The 12,727-nt window shown below is 47.6% G+C and overlaps 1 protein-coding gene across 1 annotated transcript; it reads right to left on the reverse strand.

Annotated features, from left to right (window-relative positions):
* Positions 1-481: 481 nt before the first annotated feature.
* LOC121604306 (delta-like protein D) lies at positions 482-9,116 on the reverse strand. The gene is made up of 12 exons (XM_041933793.1): positions 8,757-9,116; positions 8,267-8,572; positions 7,550-7,610; positions 6,280-6,537; positions 4,705-4,765; positions 4,452-4,582; positions 4,177-4,346; positions 3,869-4,085; positions 3,577-3,750; positions 2,742-3,471; positions 2,310-2,565; positions 482-2,197 (listed from the first exon to the last, which is right to left on the reverse strand). Exons 1-12 carry the CDS (start codon positions 8,808-8,810, stop codon positions 2,192-2,194), a joined length of 2,424 nt encoding a protein of 807 aa, XP_041789727.1. The 5' UTR covers positions 8,811-9,116; the 3' UTR covers positions 482-2,191.
* Positions 9,117-12,727: the final 3,611 nt, after the last annotated feature.

The following is a 12,727-nucleotide window of genomic DNA, read 5'->3' on the forward strand; positions in this document are numbered from 1 at the left end:
GTTCCACAAGGAGACAGTCTTCTGCTGCGTCAGACGAACACACACACACACACACGCACACACACACATACACACACATATGCAAATGCCAACACACTATCACTTAGTGACAATAAATGCTTCAGCTTGAATTTGTTAGATTGCCCTTTAAGGGAACTACACATGTAGAAATGGCTGTACATGAGTGCAGCTTTTTGGTAATGTTTTGTCAGAGCATCTTTTGTGATGATGCAAAGCTCTCTCTGCCATCCACTTAATTAATCTAAATTATTAGTTGTGCACACTATATATACAACATCCAGCCCATTACTGTCAGGTGAAGCCACTGCCAGTGTCACAACACACAGCGGGGAGTTGATTATTTGCCCTAGTAGTTCTATTTGTTCTTCAAGTGCATGTAAACCACATTGAAATAAAAAATCACTCAACAGCAGTTCTGCTATATTTCATTCCTCTTTTATTTTGGAAAAATATTGCGCTGTTTTCCAGTAATAAAAATGACAGGCTCTGTACATACGACTTCTCTCTTAAATACAACACAGTCACAGGGGTCTCAAGTGCCTAACACATACATGCATACATACATACTTACATACATACATTATCTGCCAAATAAAAACAATCCAACTTAAATTATGACAGGTTTAACAAAAAAGAATCACAACAGTATGGAACACAAATAATTACATAATTAAATTAAAAGAATACATCTTTCTTTAGATAACAAATAAAATAAAAACAACTGATCCTAACCAAGGGCAGGCAGGGTGATGGTGTCCTTCAATTGGCTAATAGTGGAAGACTGGGAGTGAAGGGAGCGGGAGTGGGCAGTGCATACATTTGACACCACACACAGGCACCCATGCATGCACGCACACACACACACACACACACACACACACACACACACACACGCCTCCATAGTGCAATGAGGTCTTGGCAGTTATGACTAGTCATTTATAGCTTAGCTTACTTGGAAACACAACAGCATCATCAGATGTTGGAATGATTTTGCACTGAGCAACTTTTTTAGGTTATTTGGTCAATACATTGTGTCTGACGCTAGTAGCTGCTTCAATATTGAGTAACAGTCATTTCAAACAAGTAATCCAGGAAAAAATATGTAACTGGATAATTACGCTTCTCTTATGTTTTGTCTGATGTGTTTTACTGTCTCTTCCTTTGCTCATTCTCTTATGATGATTGTTGTGTTTCCTAAGTTGCCCTGCCCAAAACATTGCCCTGTGTATCACAACCTTCAAGGGTCAGGGGGCCAGTATGGCCCAACAGGATCCATGCTGGATCGATCTGCAGTCACTACTGGAGTCTTCAGTTCTCTATTTTCTGCTGAGAACCAGCTCAGCCAACACTGTCTCTGTCAGTGCTGCAGAGTCAAAGATGTACAGCTGCTGTTCATTTGGTTCGGTTTTGCCAGGAAAGCTCCAATTGAAATGTTTTCAAATAAATTCTTAACAGTAAATAGACTGCAAGAGCTGCAGCTGCAATACTAATGAAGTACTTCTACTGTGGCTAGTACTTCATCTTTGGCTCTGCGGCACTGCACAGAACAGGAACTGTCCAATATCCACGACAGCTTTTACACTGCATTGTAAAACCACAGCACATAACAGTACTACAACAGTACTTCAAAAGTTCTCAGTACTCCAAAGGTACTACACTGTTCATTCAATCAGTACTCCACAGTACTACAATATCATCGGTCAACATCCAAGTCAATACTCCATAGGTTATCAGGGGAGAAGAGTTCATCCATGTATGCGTAGTAAATCTTCCACTACTGTAACAGACATCAAATGAGCTCTCGACCAGTTCTCCAGCAATCACCATCTGACTGCATGAGTTCTCATTCAGCACTGTTTCTGTACAGAGTTTGTACTAGTGCTATCGCCGTCTTCTGGTACTTCATCCGTAGCACTGAGTCAGCATTAGACCTACATCCATTGAAGGTTGAAAAACACCCGTAGTACTACTGTAGTACTAAGTCCTTGCCAAGTCGGTACTGACTCCTCTGGCTCAGTAGCACCTTGGCTCAAAGTCCTCTGGTAAATCCCAGGGAACAGCAGCAAACAGCAGGAGTAAAACCTCCTGGAGACAAGCTGAGCTCTACTGCTCAGGGCTGGTGCGTGTGGACCGCCATCCACCAGAGGAAACTGGTCTGTTTGGACTGGTATCATACCTGTAAAAGAGAAGGTCGGGGTTTAGTGTGCTTTTATAAGTGGGGAGGCGGAGGTATTCAGTTTATTCTGTATATAACTGCCAGGCAGATAATCCTCTCTGTGTGTACTCACCTCTGTAGCGATGACACATTCATCCTTCTGGTCCGACATGACGTAGACAGACTGGTATTTGGTGTCGGTGGTACACTGGTACCTGCTGTCACTGGGACTGTGGTATTCGACATCAGTGGTTGACTGGTATTTGATGTCACTGGTTGACTGGTATTTAAGATCACTTGCCGCGTGACAGTTCAAATCACAGGATGACTGATATTTTGCTTCGCTGCAGCTTGGTGACTCATCTGCTTGTTTCTTTTCCGATGCATCGCTGTGGGACAAAGAACACAAACAGATTGAGAGGGCTGTCCTTCACACAACACATGCTTTCATTCCATTTAGGCTGACAAGTGTGCAGTTTATCTATGTATTTTCCATTAGCTGAGTTTAAGAAATCTAAATGTCCAAGCAGTATACCTATGTGTGCATATGTCAACACCTGCGTACCTGTTATGTCTCTTCCTGTAGTCTTCCTCTGAGTCAGACTCATCCAGCATTTCACATTTAACCTCTGGCTCATTGCCGCCCTCTTCTTTACACAGCGACAGCTCCTCAGGCCGGAGCTCGTGGACCAGGTTGTACTCCACACTGGGGTAGCGAGTCTTAAAGCCGTTCTTCTCTGATCCGTTGAGCCCGCTGATTCCACTCAGACCACCCAGTGACCCAGCGAGGTCTGAATGGTAATCCGCCTTCTTGTTGGTGTTTTTAATTGACGTTGTCATCATCGTGCCCAGTTCCTTGTCACTGCGGAGACAATTGTTGGTGGTTGTCAGGTTGTTCATGGTCTCGTGGCTGTCACTGTGGACACTGTCGCCGTGGTGACTGTGCCGCTCCTGCAGTTTGACCCGAATGTAGACCACCAGCACTGAGCAGCCGATCAGGATCACAAGAACGAGGAAGATGCCGGCACACACAGCCGTCCAGGGGAATCCGCTGTCGTCATCCTCCTCGTCTACAACGTCGTCGCGATCTGGGGAAGAATATCGCCGATCCGGTCCATCCACGACTGGCTGAACCCTGGGCACCTTTGGTAAGAGGAACTGGCAGTTGTGACCGCCGTAGCCAGGCACACAGGCGCAAACGTAGCGACCATCACGCTCGTGGCAGGTGGCTCCATTGTGGCAGGGGTTGTGATGGCAGCGGGAGATGGGGGAGCTGCAGTTTTCACCAGTATACCCTGTGGCGAGAGAAGCAGGGTTTGAGAGTCCAGAATAGAACTAATCAACATAAAAAACAAATAATGTTAACAAAAAACACATCTGTTGAGTGCTGCCATAGGTACCTGGAGGGCAAGTACAGGTGTAGCCGCTCACTTCCTCCTGACACGTGCCACCATTCTCACAAGGGAAGGACAGGCAGTATCCAGAGATACTGCTGCTGTCCTCACAGTTCAGACCTGAAAATCCCTCAGCACACTGACAGAGGTATGAGTTCACCAGATCCACACATTCTGCACCTGCAGGGGGGGAGAGGGTTTGAGACAAAGACAGAGGATTAGTCTCCAGATATCTTAACTCCAGGTCTAGCTTTAATTGCGGGTGTAGATTAACTTAGAAACACGGAGGACAACATACCGTTTAAACAGGGGTTGGAGGAGCAGTGGTCAATTTTCTTCTCGCAGTTGAAGCCAGCGTATCCCATCGGGCACTGACAGAAGTAGCCACCTTCAGGGTTGTCGGCGCAACGCCCGCCATTGAAGCAGGGCCCATCTGCGCAGGTGTTGGCGCTTAACTCACAGTTGTTGCCATAGAAACCAGGTGGGCAGGTGCACTTATAGCTGTTATCGTTGTCCTATATTGGAAATAATGTAAACAGTAATTACACACGGGCTTGCCACAAAAATACTTGTTTCAATCTGTCAGTTGTCTTGATTGATACTCACAGTGCAGCTGCCTCCATTGCGACAGGGGTTTCCAGAACATTCGTTGACTTGGATCTCACAGCTGGCACCGGTGTATCCGGGCAGACAGGAGCAAGTGTAGCTGCCCTGGCCGGTGTTGGTACAGGTGGCTCCATTGAGACAAGGCTTATGGTGTGTGCAGTAGTTCAGATCTGGAAACATCAACAAGAAGCAACATTTAGAAACAATACAGCTTAGAAGTGAAACAAAAAGGGTTGACTGACCCGACAAAGTATTAAATCTCTCAGTAAACTCACCCTGGTTGCAGAAAAGCCCACCCCAGCCCTCCTGGCAGTTGCATTGCCAGGGCTGTTGGCAGGTGCCATGGAGGCAGCCTGGATAACGGATACAGTCATCACAGTAACGCCCACTGAAGCCCACGCGACACCTAGGAACACGACGAGACAACGCGAGAGAGCAACCATGAGAAAACGTTTTGCAGGATAAAGATGTTATGTATCTAGTTATGGTTCATGGAACAATTAACTTTCATTGTTTTTTGTAACTTACTTGCACTCTCCAGGTTTATCACAGAAGCCGTGTTCTTCATCACAGCCAGGAAGACAGATTGCTGCAGGGAGGGGACAAACAGTGACAGGTGAATCATGGGAAATCCAGTGTTGGAAACATGTTTGCCCTCCATCAGTCTCCCATTCACAGAGGGCCTTTTCAAAGCGCTGCCTGTCTGGTGGCGCCCCGGCCTTCTTATATGTTTGCCTGTCTTTCAACCCGTCTGCTTGCCTGTCTGTCTTTCCAATTTGTTTACCTGCCTGCCTGCCTGCCTGTCGGTCTACAGTCTCTTTCATTCCCCCTTTGTTGTTGTACTTTTCTGTCATAGGGGCCAATAAACAAAGAGGCCTGTGGCTCATGTTCGGTGGTTGAAGACACTCTGGACCAGATGCAGCTGTCAAAGTGGAAAATGATAAAATCTTGAGGTTAATCAGGGGTCACCAGGTCATCCCTGACCACCGGCTGAAATGTGTCAGCGCTGTGAAAGTTGCTGAAAGTTACCTTTCAGCTTTAACAGCCTACAGGGAGCTACAGCAGCTTCAGTCACCAAACCGGGGAACCAGCCAACAAGCCCTCTCCTTTAACATGGTTGCTCTCCAACACAGAAGCGTCCCACACAAAGCCTCCTTTCTCCCCTTGACTGTGGGTCAGAAGTCCCTTTTCTCACCCTTGGCCCCTCTCCTCCTCTCCCCCACTCCCCTCCTCCTTCTGAGCCTCATCTCCTCCCTTCCTCTTCCATCAACCTTTCCCCATTCTCTTCTCCTCCTCTCTTCTTCTCTTCTATGTTCTGCTTTTCCCTCCTCCGCTCCTCCCGTCTCTCCTCACCCCCCTCCTCCTCCCCCCAGGGCCAGCTGGTCTGTGTGGAGCTAACCACCAGACAGCTGCTCCATTGTCTCCTCTCACCGAGCAGCTGCCCCCTCCACAACAATGCACAACCCCGCTCGGCCAATCACCAGCTCGAGCCGCAACAATACAGGACCCCCACTTGGCCAATCGGGGAGGAGGTTTGAGGCGAGGAGGCCCCAGTGGTCTAATGGAAGGCACGCGGCGTGTGAATTACTGAGGAGCCACTGCGGCTCATTAGAATGGAGGCCTCTGGTGCTATGGGATAACTAACTGACGCCTGTTGCACACGGGCCCCGCATTAGGAGGTGGAAAACAGCTCCTAAACAATAAAGACAGGCAAGTGATTCACTTGAAAAGTAATTTAGAAACTTTTCGGAAACTCTCTGCCTCATCAGTGCCAGTTTGTAACTGGTTAAATAATATTCTTTTAAGCAGGGAGCAGCTCCTCTCTAAGCCAAACCTAATGTAAAGCTGCATTATTATTGAGCCAGTATTGTGGGATCAGACACTTTATGTAAACATCAGCATCTACTACTACTGAGTGTGCTGCTCCTTCACCTTTCCTATCCCACACACACCTGTCAGTGAATTTAAATATTAACTAGCCCAATACTACTTAGATGAACTTTTGTCTTCTCTGACCCTGCTACGCCCCACTTAAGACACGTCCTCGTGTTGCTTCATGCAACCTGAACAACAGGTGTCGGATTAATAAGCAGACCCACTTACGTTCAGTGCAGTACTGTCCCTTCCAGCCAGAGTTGCATATGATCTCCCCGCGCTCGCCGCAGGTGAAGTGCCCAAAGGCGTCATCTCTGGGCCGGCAGAAGACGGAGCAGCCCTCGCCGTAGTAGTGCTCATCACAAAGGAAGCGGTAGGAGTAACGCAGCTCAGTTCTGCCGGCTGTCTGCATGTCCTTGGACCACTCTTCTCCCACGGTGAGGTGACGCTGAGTGGTGATCCTGCTGATCAGGCGCTCCGGGTTGTCTGCAGAAGTCAGTGAATGTTATTATTGTATGTGTTGCGACTGGAAGCCAACATCACGATGTTCTGCAGAAGAGTCATGTTCTGACAGTGGATGAGATGTGGTGACATCCTGTCATTGTCATAAATTATTGGTTAAAGCTCATTTGCCTACTAGATTTTAGACCTTGCATTCATTTTATAACTACAATTTCTTTGTTCAGCCTTCTATAGAAAGACAGTCACACATTTAGAATTATTTTTGACCTAATATTTTGTTAGGGGAGGTGGTTTAGTCCCAGAAGTAATAGACTTTAAGATGGTTGCCAGACAGTGAAGCGCTGGATGCTGCTGTATGAATAAAAACTTCTAAGATGTGAATTGTGCACCCTCCTTTCACAAATAGACTGTAGGTTACACCTGGTGTCTGCCAGCTTTTTCAGTATCTCCACCGCGGCCAACAGACACACACACGCACTCGTGCTGTGGTCAGTTAGTCATCATTAGCTCAGTGATAAGAGCAAGACGTAAAGATAACAACAGCAAATATCTCAATTACTGGTGCAAATGTCAGCTGGCCCCTGCAAACAGTGAGAGTAGCCTTTTTCCTGTGTGGTGTTAAAGAGAAGATTTTTTTCTAGCAGTGTGACAAATGGAAAATGTCTTCAAATCAAGTTATTTATCATCAAATCTACAGGTTTTTATGACAGGCTGCTTTAATTTTCAGCATATTTGGGTGTTTTGACATTTCAGTTTAAATATAGAAGACCAGACAAATCAAATAACATGCCATGTATTTGGGAAGGAATCTGTGTGTGTAGGAAATAAGTGTATATAATTTGCTCTTGACTGGAGTGTCAGCATACTGGTCTAAAGGGGAAGAAGCTGAAACCCTCATCAAACTCTGTGGTTGCCCTGTTCAGCACTGATGGCTGAGCACTCAGTGAAAAACATGCTACTGGGAGAAAACAAGGCCGCTATTAGCCTTCTGGCCTGTCTTTGAGTTACACTGCTGCCTTCTGTGGCTGCCACCCACCTGTTGTCAGGTCGTCCAGGGAGTCAGTGTGCAGAGCTTCAATGATCAGTGAAAACGTCCCCTGAGGAGAGACAGAGAGAGTCAACAGCTGCTGGGCCTGGACGCCTCCCTCCCTCCGCAGAGCAGCAGAGGGCCATTAGGAGGCCTCCCAATAAACTTCACAGCCTAATTCCCGTGTTGATTAGGGGCCTAATAAGGGCTACTACCTGCTCCCTTTTCACACCCCTGCTACTATCACACTCTGACACAGCCGTAAAACCAAACGAGGCGGAATTTCACGCTGCGCTGCCAATGATGTGCCAACTCAGAGGATGTTAAATTTCCCACCACGGCTGGTCGGAGGAGAGGAGCGTTTGGTGAAAACAGCCCCCCTCCACACACACAAACACGCCCTCCTCCCCTCCCCGTTTTATCCTACCAAAGAGCACAGAAATACTACAATAGCCCCTCTCACACACTGCTGACAAAGACCCTCACAAGTGTTGAGTTTGGGAGCATCTGTTGCGTTTTGCACTCTTCAAAGCTAAAATGTCCCAATGATATACGGCTAAAATAACTACAGGTTTTCAATACTCCTTAAAAATGTGAAACTAATCGTAATATAAACCAGTTGACACAAACATTACACCAAAACTATCAATTAAACGCACAGAAGGAAAAGTTGCAGGGAATAGTAGTACAAATAATATCCCTCATACGATGCGTATCAACACTCACTGGCCATGTGAAGCCGAAGGGGAAGCGGATGGGGTTGGTGAAGCTGTCCGCGTTGGTCTCCGGCACCTGGAAGGAGTTGGAGCCGAGGACGGGAGTCACAGCCCCGCCGTACGTGCAGGGAGGCTCGGGGGAGACGTTGGCCTGGTAGTGTTTCAGACAAACCCGAAAGAAAGTCTTGCACTCGCACTGCTGGTGCTGGCCCTGCGGATGGGCAGAGCCTCCGGGGCAGCAGTTGGCGTTCCCCGTCACCCCTTTCTTGTTGAGGAACTCCTGCAGCTTCAGCTCGAAAACTCCGGAGCACAGCACCTATAACACAAACACACACAGTCAGTCCGGCGTGTTTGAGACAGGTTGCTTCATGTGTTTGGAAACACGAGCATACTTCATGCTTACTTTAAAAACGTATTTTACAACCACAGAAAGCATGCAAACACGCACATCGTGCGCGGTAAAACCCTGCAGTGTTTTTACGGACTATTACCGAACCTACCTGGCAGGTGAGTAGGGAGAGAGTGACAACCAGGAGCAGACACAGGCGTCCCATTGTGTTGACAGCCCTTCAACAAGCAGTGAAAGCTCCACAGGTCCGTGTCGCCCGGCTCAAACAATCATGGAGAAAGTTTTAAAAGCTTTCCGTTATGTCACAGTCAAGGTGAACTCGTGACGCGCAGGAGGGAAGGTGAAGGAAAAACTTTTCCTCCGGTGCGTCTGTCGTCTGCCCCTCTATTTCCCCATGCGAGGCACGAGTTTTTGACAGATACCCAAAAAAGGTTTACAGTGATAAGTATTCCTCAGCAGAAGGATCCCCGTGGAGAAGCGTGAATGAAATCCCCGATGGAAATGTCAGAGAATTAATTCCAATCAGTGGCTGTAGGAGATAGAGGCAGCTCTCGATGGCCTTGTTTATTTTCCCACTTGATTGATAATGATATGCTGATCCTAGCCTCCGTCTCTTTCTGCCTCTCTCGGTGTAACAGTGCGTATGTCTGATGGATCTCCTGCCCTGCACAGGGTTTTATACCGGGCCAGCAGGCGAACGGTAATAAGATGCAAATGAGCCCCTCTGCTCCTCTTCTTCCCCTCCCTCCACCACCACCACAAGTCCGCCCCGGGGCCATCACAAAGAAAGGGGAGAGGGGAGGAGGAGGAGGGGGGGTGCGCACAACTTTTGTAAACCCCCCCACCCCGCCCCAACCCCCTCCTCTCTTTCTCTCAAAGGGACAGACCAAATGGCTAGTGAGCTGTTAAATGTGCAACAACCCCTTGCTTCCCCTGATGCCTTCCTCCTCCGCAACACAACACACGGGGCCCATTTACATTCCGACAAATTCTTTAACCTCTGCACGAAATCCTCCACATCGCAGCATCAACTGATTTATATACGCAGCAGCCAGTCGGACGGTGGCTCTTCATATCTGGGGTTACGCTAAGCCTTGGCTGGCCTGTTCCCTGCATGGCCAGCCGGCAGCCGGCCGTCCCAACTGCGTTACAACGGCCATCTGCTCCGCCGCATTCCTATGGTGTTACCCCTGTCGTGGACTTCGCATGTTCACACCCCCCAAAACAGGTCGATCTGTTCGCACTTATCTTTATTTCTTGGTTTTATGCCCCATACCATGCCTGTCCAAGTCCGTCTCCACATGCGCGCACTATATATATAATTATATTTTATGTCATCTTACGTAATGTGTAATCACTATAAATGCTGGCGTCCTGCTCTACTAATCTAATAGTAAATAAACAGCATTTGATCTATCGATTCGTGTCGTTTCCTGTAGAAAATAGCATCCAATATAATTTTATCATTTCACCTTAATGCCAAGAATATGGTTACGCGCGTAAACATGCAATTCACTGCATACCCCATGTTTACGGCAATCACTTTCCAAAGTCCTGTTAACTGACTGTGTTTGTAGCCCTTCATTATATTTTGAACAGCTTGAAATGGATAAAGACCAGCTTTATGTGCTGTACGTAAAACATTTTCTGAAGGACAATCCAAACCAAGTGCGTCAAGACGCACCAAACATGAGCACACGCTGGCTGCAGGCCAGCACACCTGAACCTTTTCCACTGCGTGCATGCCCCGGTATTTCCTTTACTTGCTCTTTGGTGGAGGCAGTAAAAAAGACTTGCTGGTGTGTCACTCGCGTGGCTGTCATTAAGGGACTTTGTGAGGAGAAGGAGGGGGAGGGGGGCGGGGGATAGAGGGAGTAAAGTTTTTTGTGCTTTCAGCTGTATGGTAATAGGGCCGGCAGCACCTGCTCTCCCACAATAATACAGCACCAGAGAGAGAGAGAACGAGAGAGAGAGAGAGAGAGAGAGAGAGAGAGAGAGCATGGCCGGTTACACAAACAGTATAATCTTAGAATATGTCTGACAATAAAATATCACATTCCCTGCATACAAGCACAAGAGATAAAACATCACAACTACAGCTACCTTGCGCACAATGGAAACCCCTGAAAGTGCTCTCTGTTTACATTAGAAAGAACATAACATTGACTCCACACATGGACTCGCGGTCTCATTTGCATATCTGTGTGCATCCGCAGAAAAATGTGGGCAAAGAATTCGCACTTGTTGGCAGGATTTTATTATGAGCTTATCTCTGGCTGTGAAGTAACTGAAGATGCTCGTATACCATGAGCATTGTCCACCTTTCATCGAACTTAAACAGAGGCCAGTGCGCTCTGCTGTTCTGCGATTCAATCTGCTGCTGAGCCATTAATGCCTCATGAGATTTTAATTTAAAAAAAAATCAATCTGTCAGTGCTATCTGTTCACAGAAAAGAAGGAAATAAAAGAGATGAGAGGGTGGGAGGCGAGTTGCTGGGTGGGTTAACTCAACCTTCACAACACATTTTAACATAGATCCAGAAAGGGTCTCCTGTCTGAATGATTGCATTATTACCACTGCAGGACAAGTACGCCACTTCTGATGTTTACACACACGTATGGGGGGGTCTTAATTAACAACTCTAATTGAAGCTGCTCCCTCTACACAGAATCACTGTTTTGGGTCTGCTGCTGTCCCCACACAGGGCCTTCATTCACACACCACAATTAACTTATCCCATATGGGCAACTCTCAGCCTATCATGTCAACACACACAGTGCTGGTGCGTTGCTGTGTGTGTGTGTGGGGTTGGTGTCGTCCAACCATTGAGTAAGTCTGATGGCGCTGCCTGGCCGCAGTGGTCGCTGCATAGATAAATGAGCAGCCTGTGTTTAATGCGGTTGCGTGTCCGTGATGTGCTCTTTACACCCCTTGAGGCTGATTGAGGGGCCTTTAACCTTAAGCTTTAACACTATTATTCTTGCCTGCCACAGTCTTTCCAGATACCCGTATGTGTGTTTAGCTATAGGACGCCGCTCCGAGCTGCTCATTTCATTTAACCAGTTGATTTCAGCCCTCTTCTCAATGGCCTACAATGCTCCTATGTGGCGTGGCGTAAAATCCCTCTCTTGAAGCCTTTTATTTACACTCATCGCGACTTTCAGAGGTCCCCGGCGCTCTTTCTCTCCCTCTCTGTATTAGGCCAATATACTATCAGTCATTCATCACCATGACGTGGCACACATTTTCCGATTACGCCAGCAAAGCGTGACTGAAAGGCATGATGAGATGGAAAGTGACCCCCCTCCTTCACCAGCATCAAGACGACATTTTCCCCTAAAACATCATTTATGAGAGGAGATTCTCTAATTGTGTCTAAAGGAAACAGCAAAAGGGAGAAACTCCTCCCATCTGACCCCCCTCTTTGTGTGCGTGTGTGCGTGTACGCGCGTGTGAGGTTAAAAAATTGTTTAACTGGAGGCCGATTGTTTAACTGAAGTGCTTTTCTATTGTCTATGTGTGTACGTGCAACTGCGTGCGCGCGCGTGTGTCCCTGTGTGTGTGTGTGAGACCAGGAGCCCCGTGACACGCAGGGGGACAACAAAGGATGAGGTCTCGCGCTCCGCCGCCCATTCATCCCTTTCTCTTGCGAAGTAATTCCCATTGATTCTTATTGAACGGCGAGTCGCGAGCCCCTCGGGGGAGAAACCGTGTGATTTGTGAAGGGTCGCGAGGACAAGACACGCCCCTCCTCGAGCCCCAGCCATCTGCTCACCAAACACCACAACACCAACCAACTACCAAACGGCTTCCTCATCTCTGTCTCTCTCTATAAAGCCTTTTAATTTCTCCTTTTATATCCTCTCCTTCTTCCTCCTCATTCTATCAGTCTGTTCCTCCCATCTATCTGTCCTTCCTCTTCCCCTTACTCCTTTATTTCTCTCCCCATCGTCTGATTTACAGGCCTCATGCCTTTGTAGGTGAAGCTACTAGTTGCTTGATGGGTCCCTGGGCCAAATCACAGTGGAGGCATGCAAGGGGTATGAGGTGGCCATATGGTGTGTGTGTGTGTGTGTGCATTCGTGCCAAGAAATGGACGGATGGCTGTCGTGGGAACCTCC

The sequence above is a fragment of the Chelmon rostratus genome, chromosome 1 (assembly GCF_017976325.1).
Source record: "Chelmon rostratus isolate fCheRos1 chromosome 1, fCheRos1.pri, whole genome shotgun sequence".
Classification (NCBI taxonomy): Eukaryota; Metazoa; Chordata; class Actinopteri; order Chaetodontiformes; family Chaetodontidae; genus Chelmon; species Chelmon rostratus.

Bases quoted from the DNA above. Each gene is read 5' to 3' on its own strand.
- LOC121604306 (XM_041933793.1), bottom strand. From the start codon at position 8,810: ATGGGACGCCTGTGTCTGCTCCTGGTTGTCACTCTCTCCCTACTCACC. The intron at 4,086-4,176 runs GTGAGTATCAAT...TTTCCAATATAG, and splicing joins GCAATGGAGGCAGCTGCACT to GACAACGATAACAGCTATAA. The intron at 3,751-3,868 runs GTATGTTGTCCT...CCCCCCCTGCAG, and splicing joins CTCCAACCCCTGTTTAAACG to GTGCAGAATGTGTGGATCTG.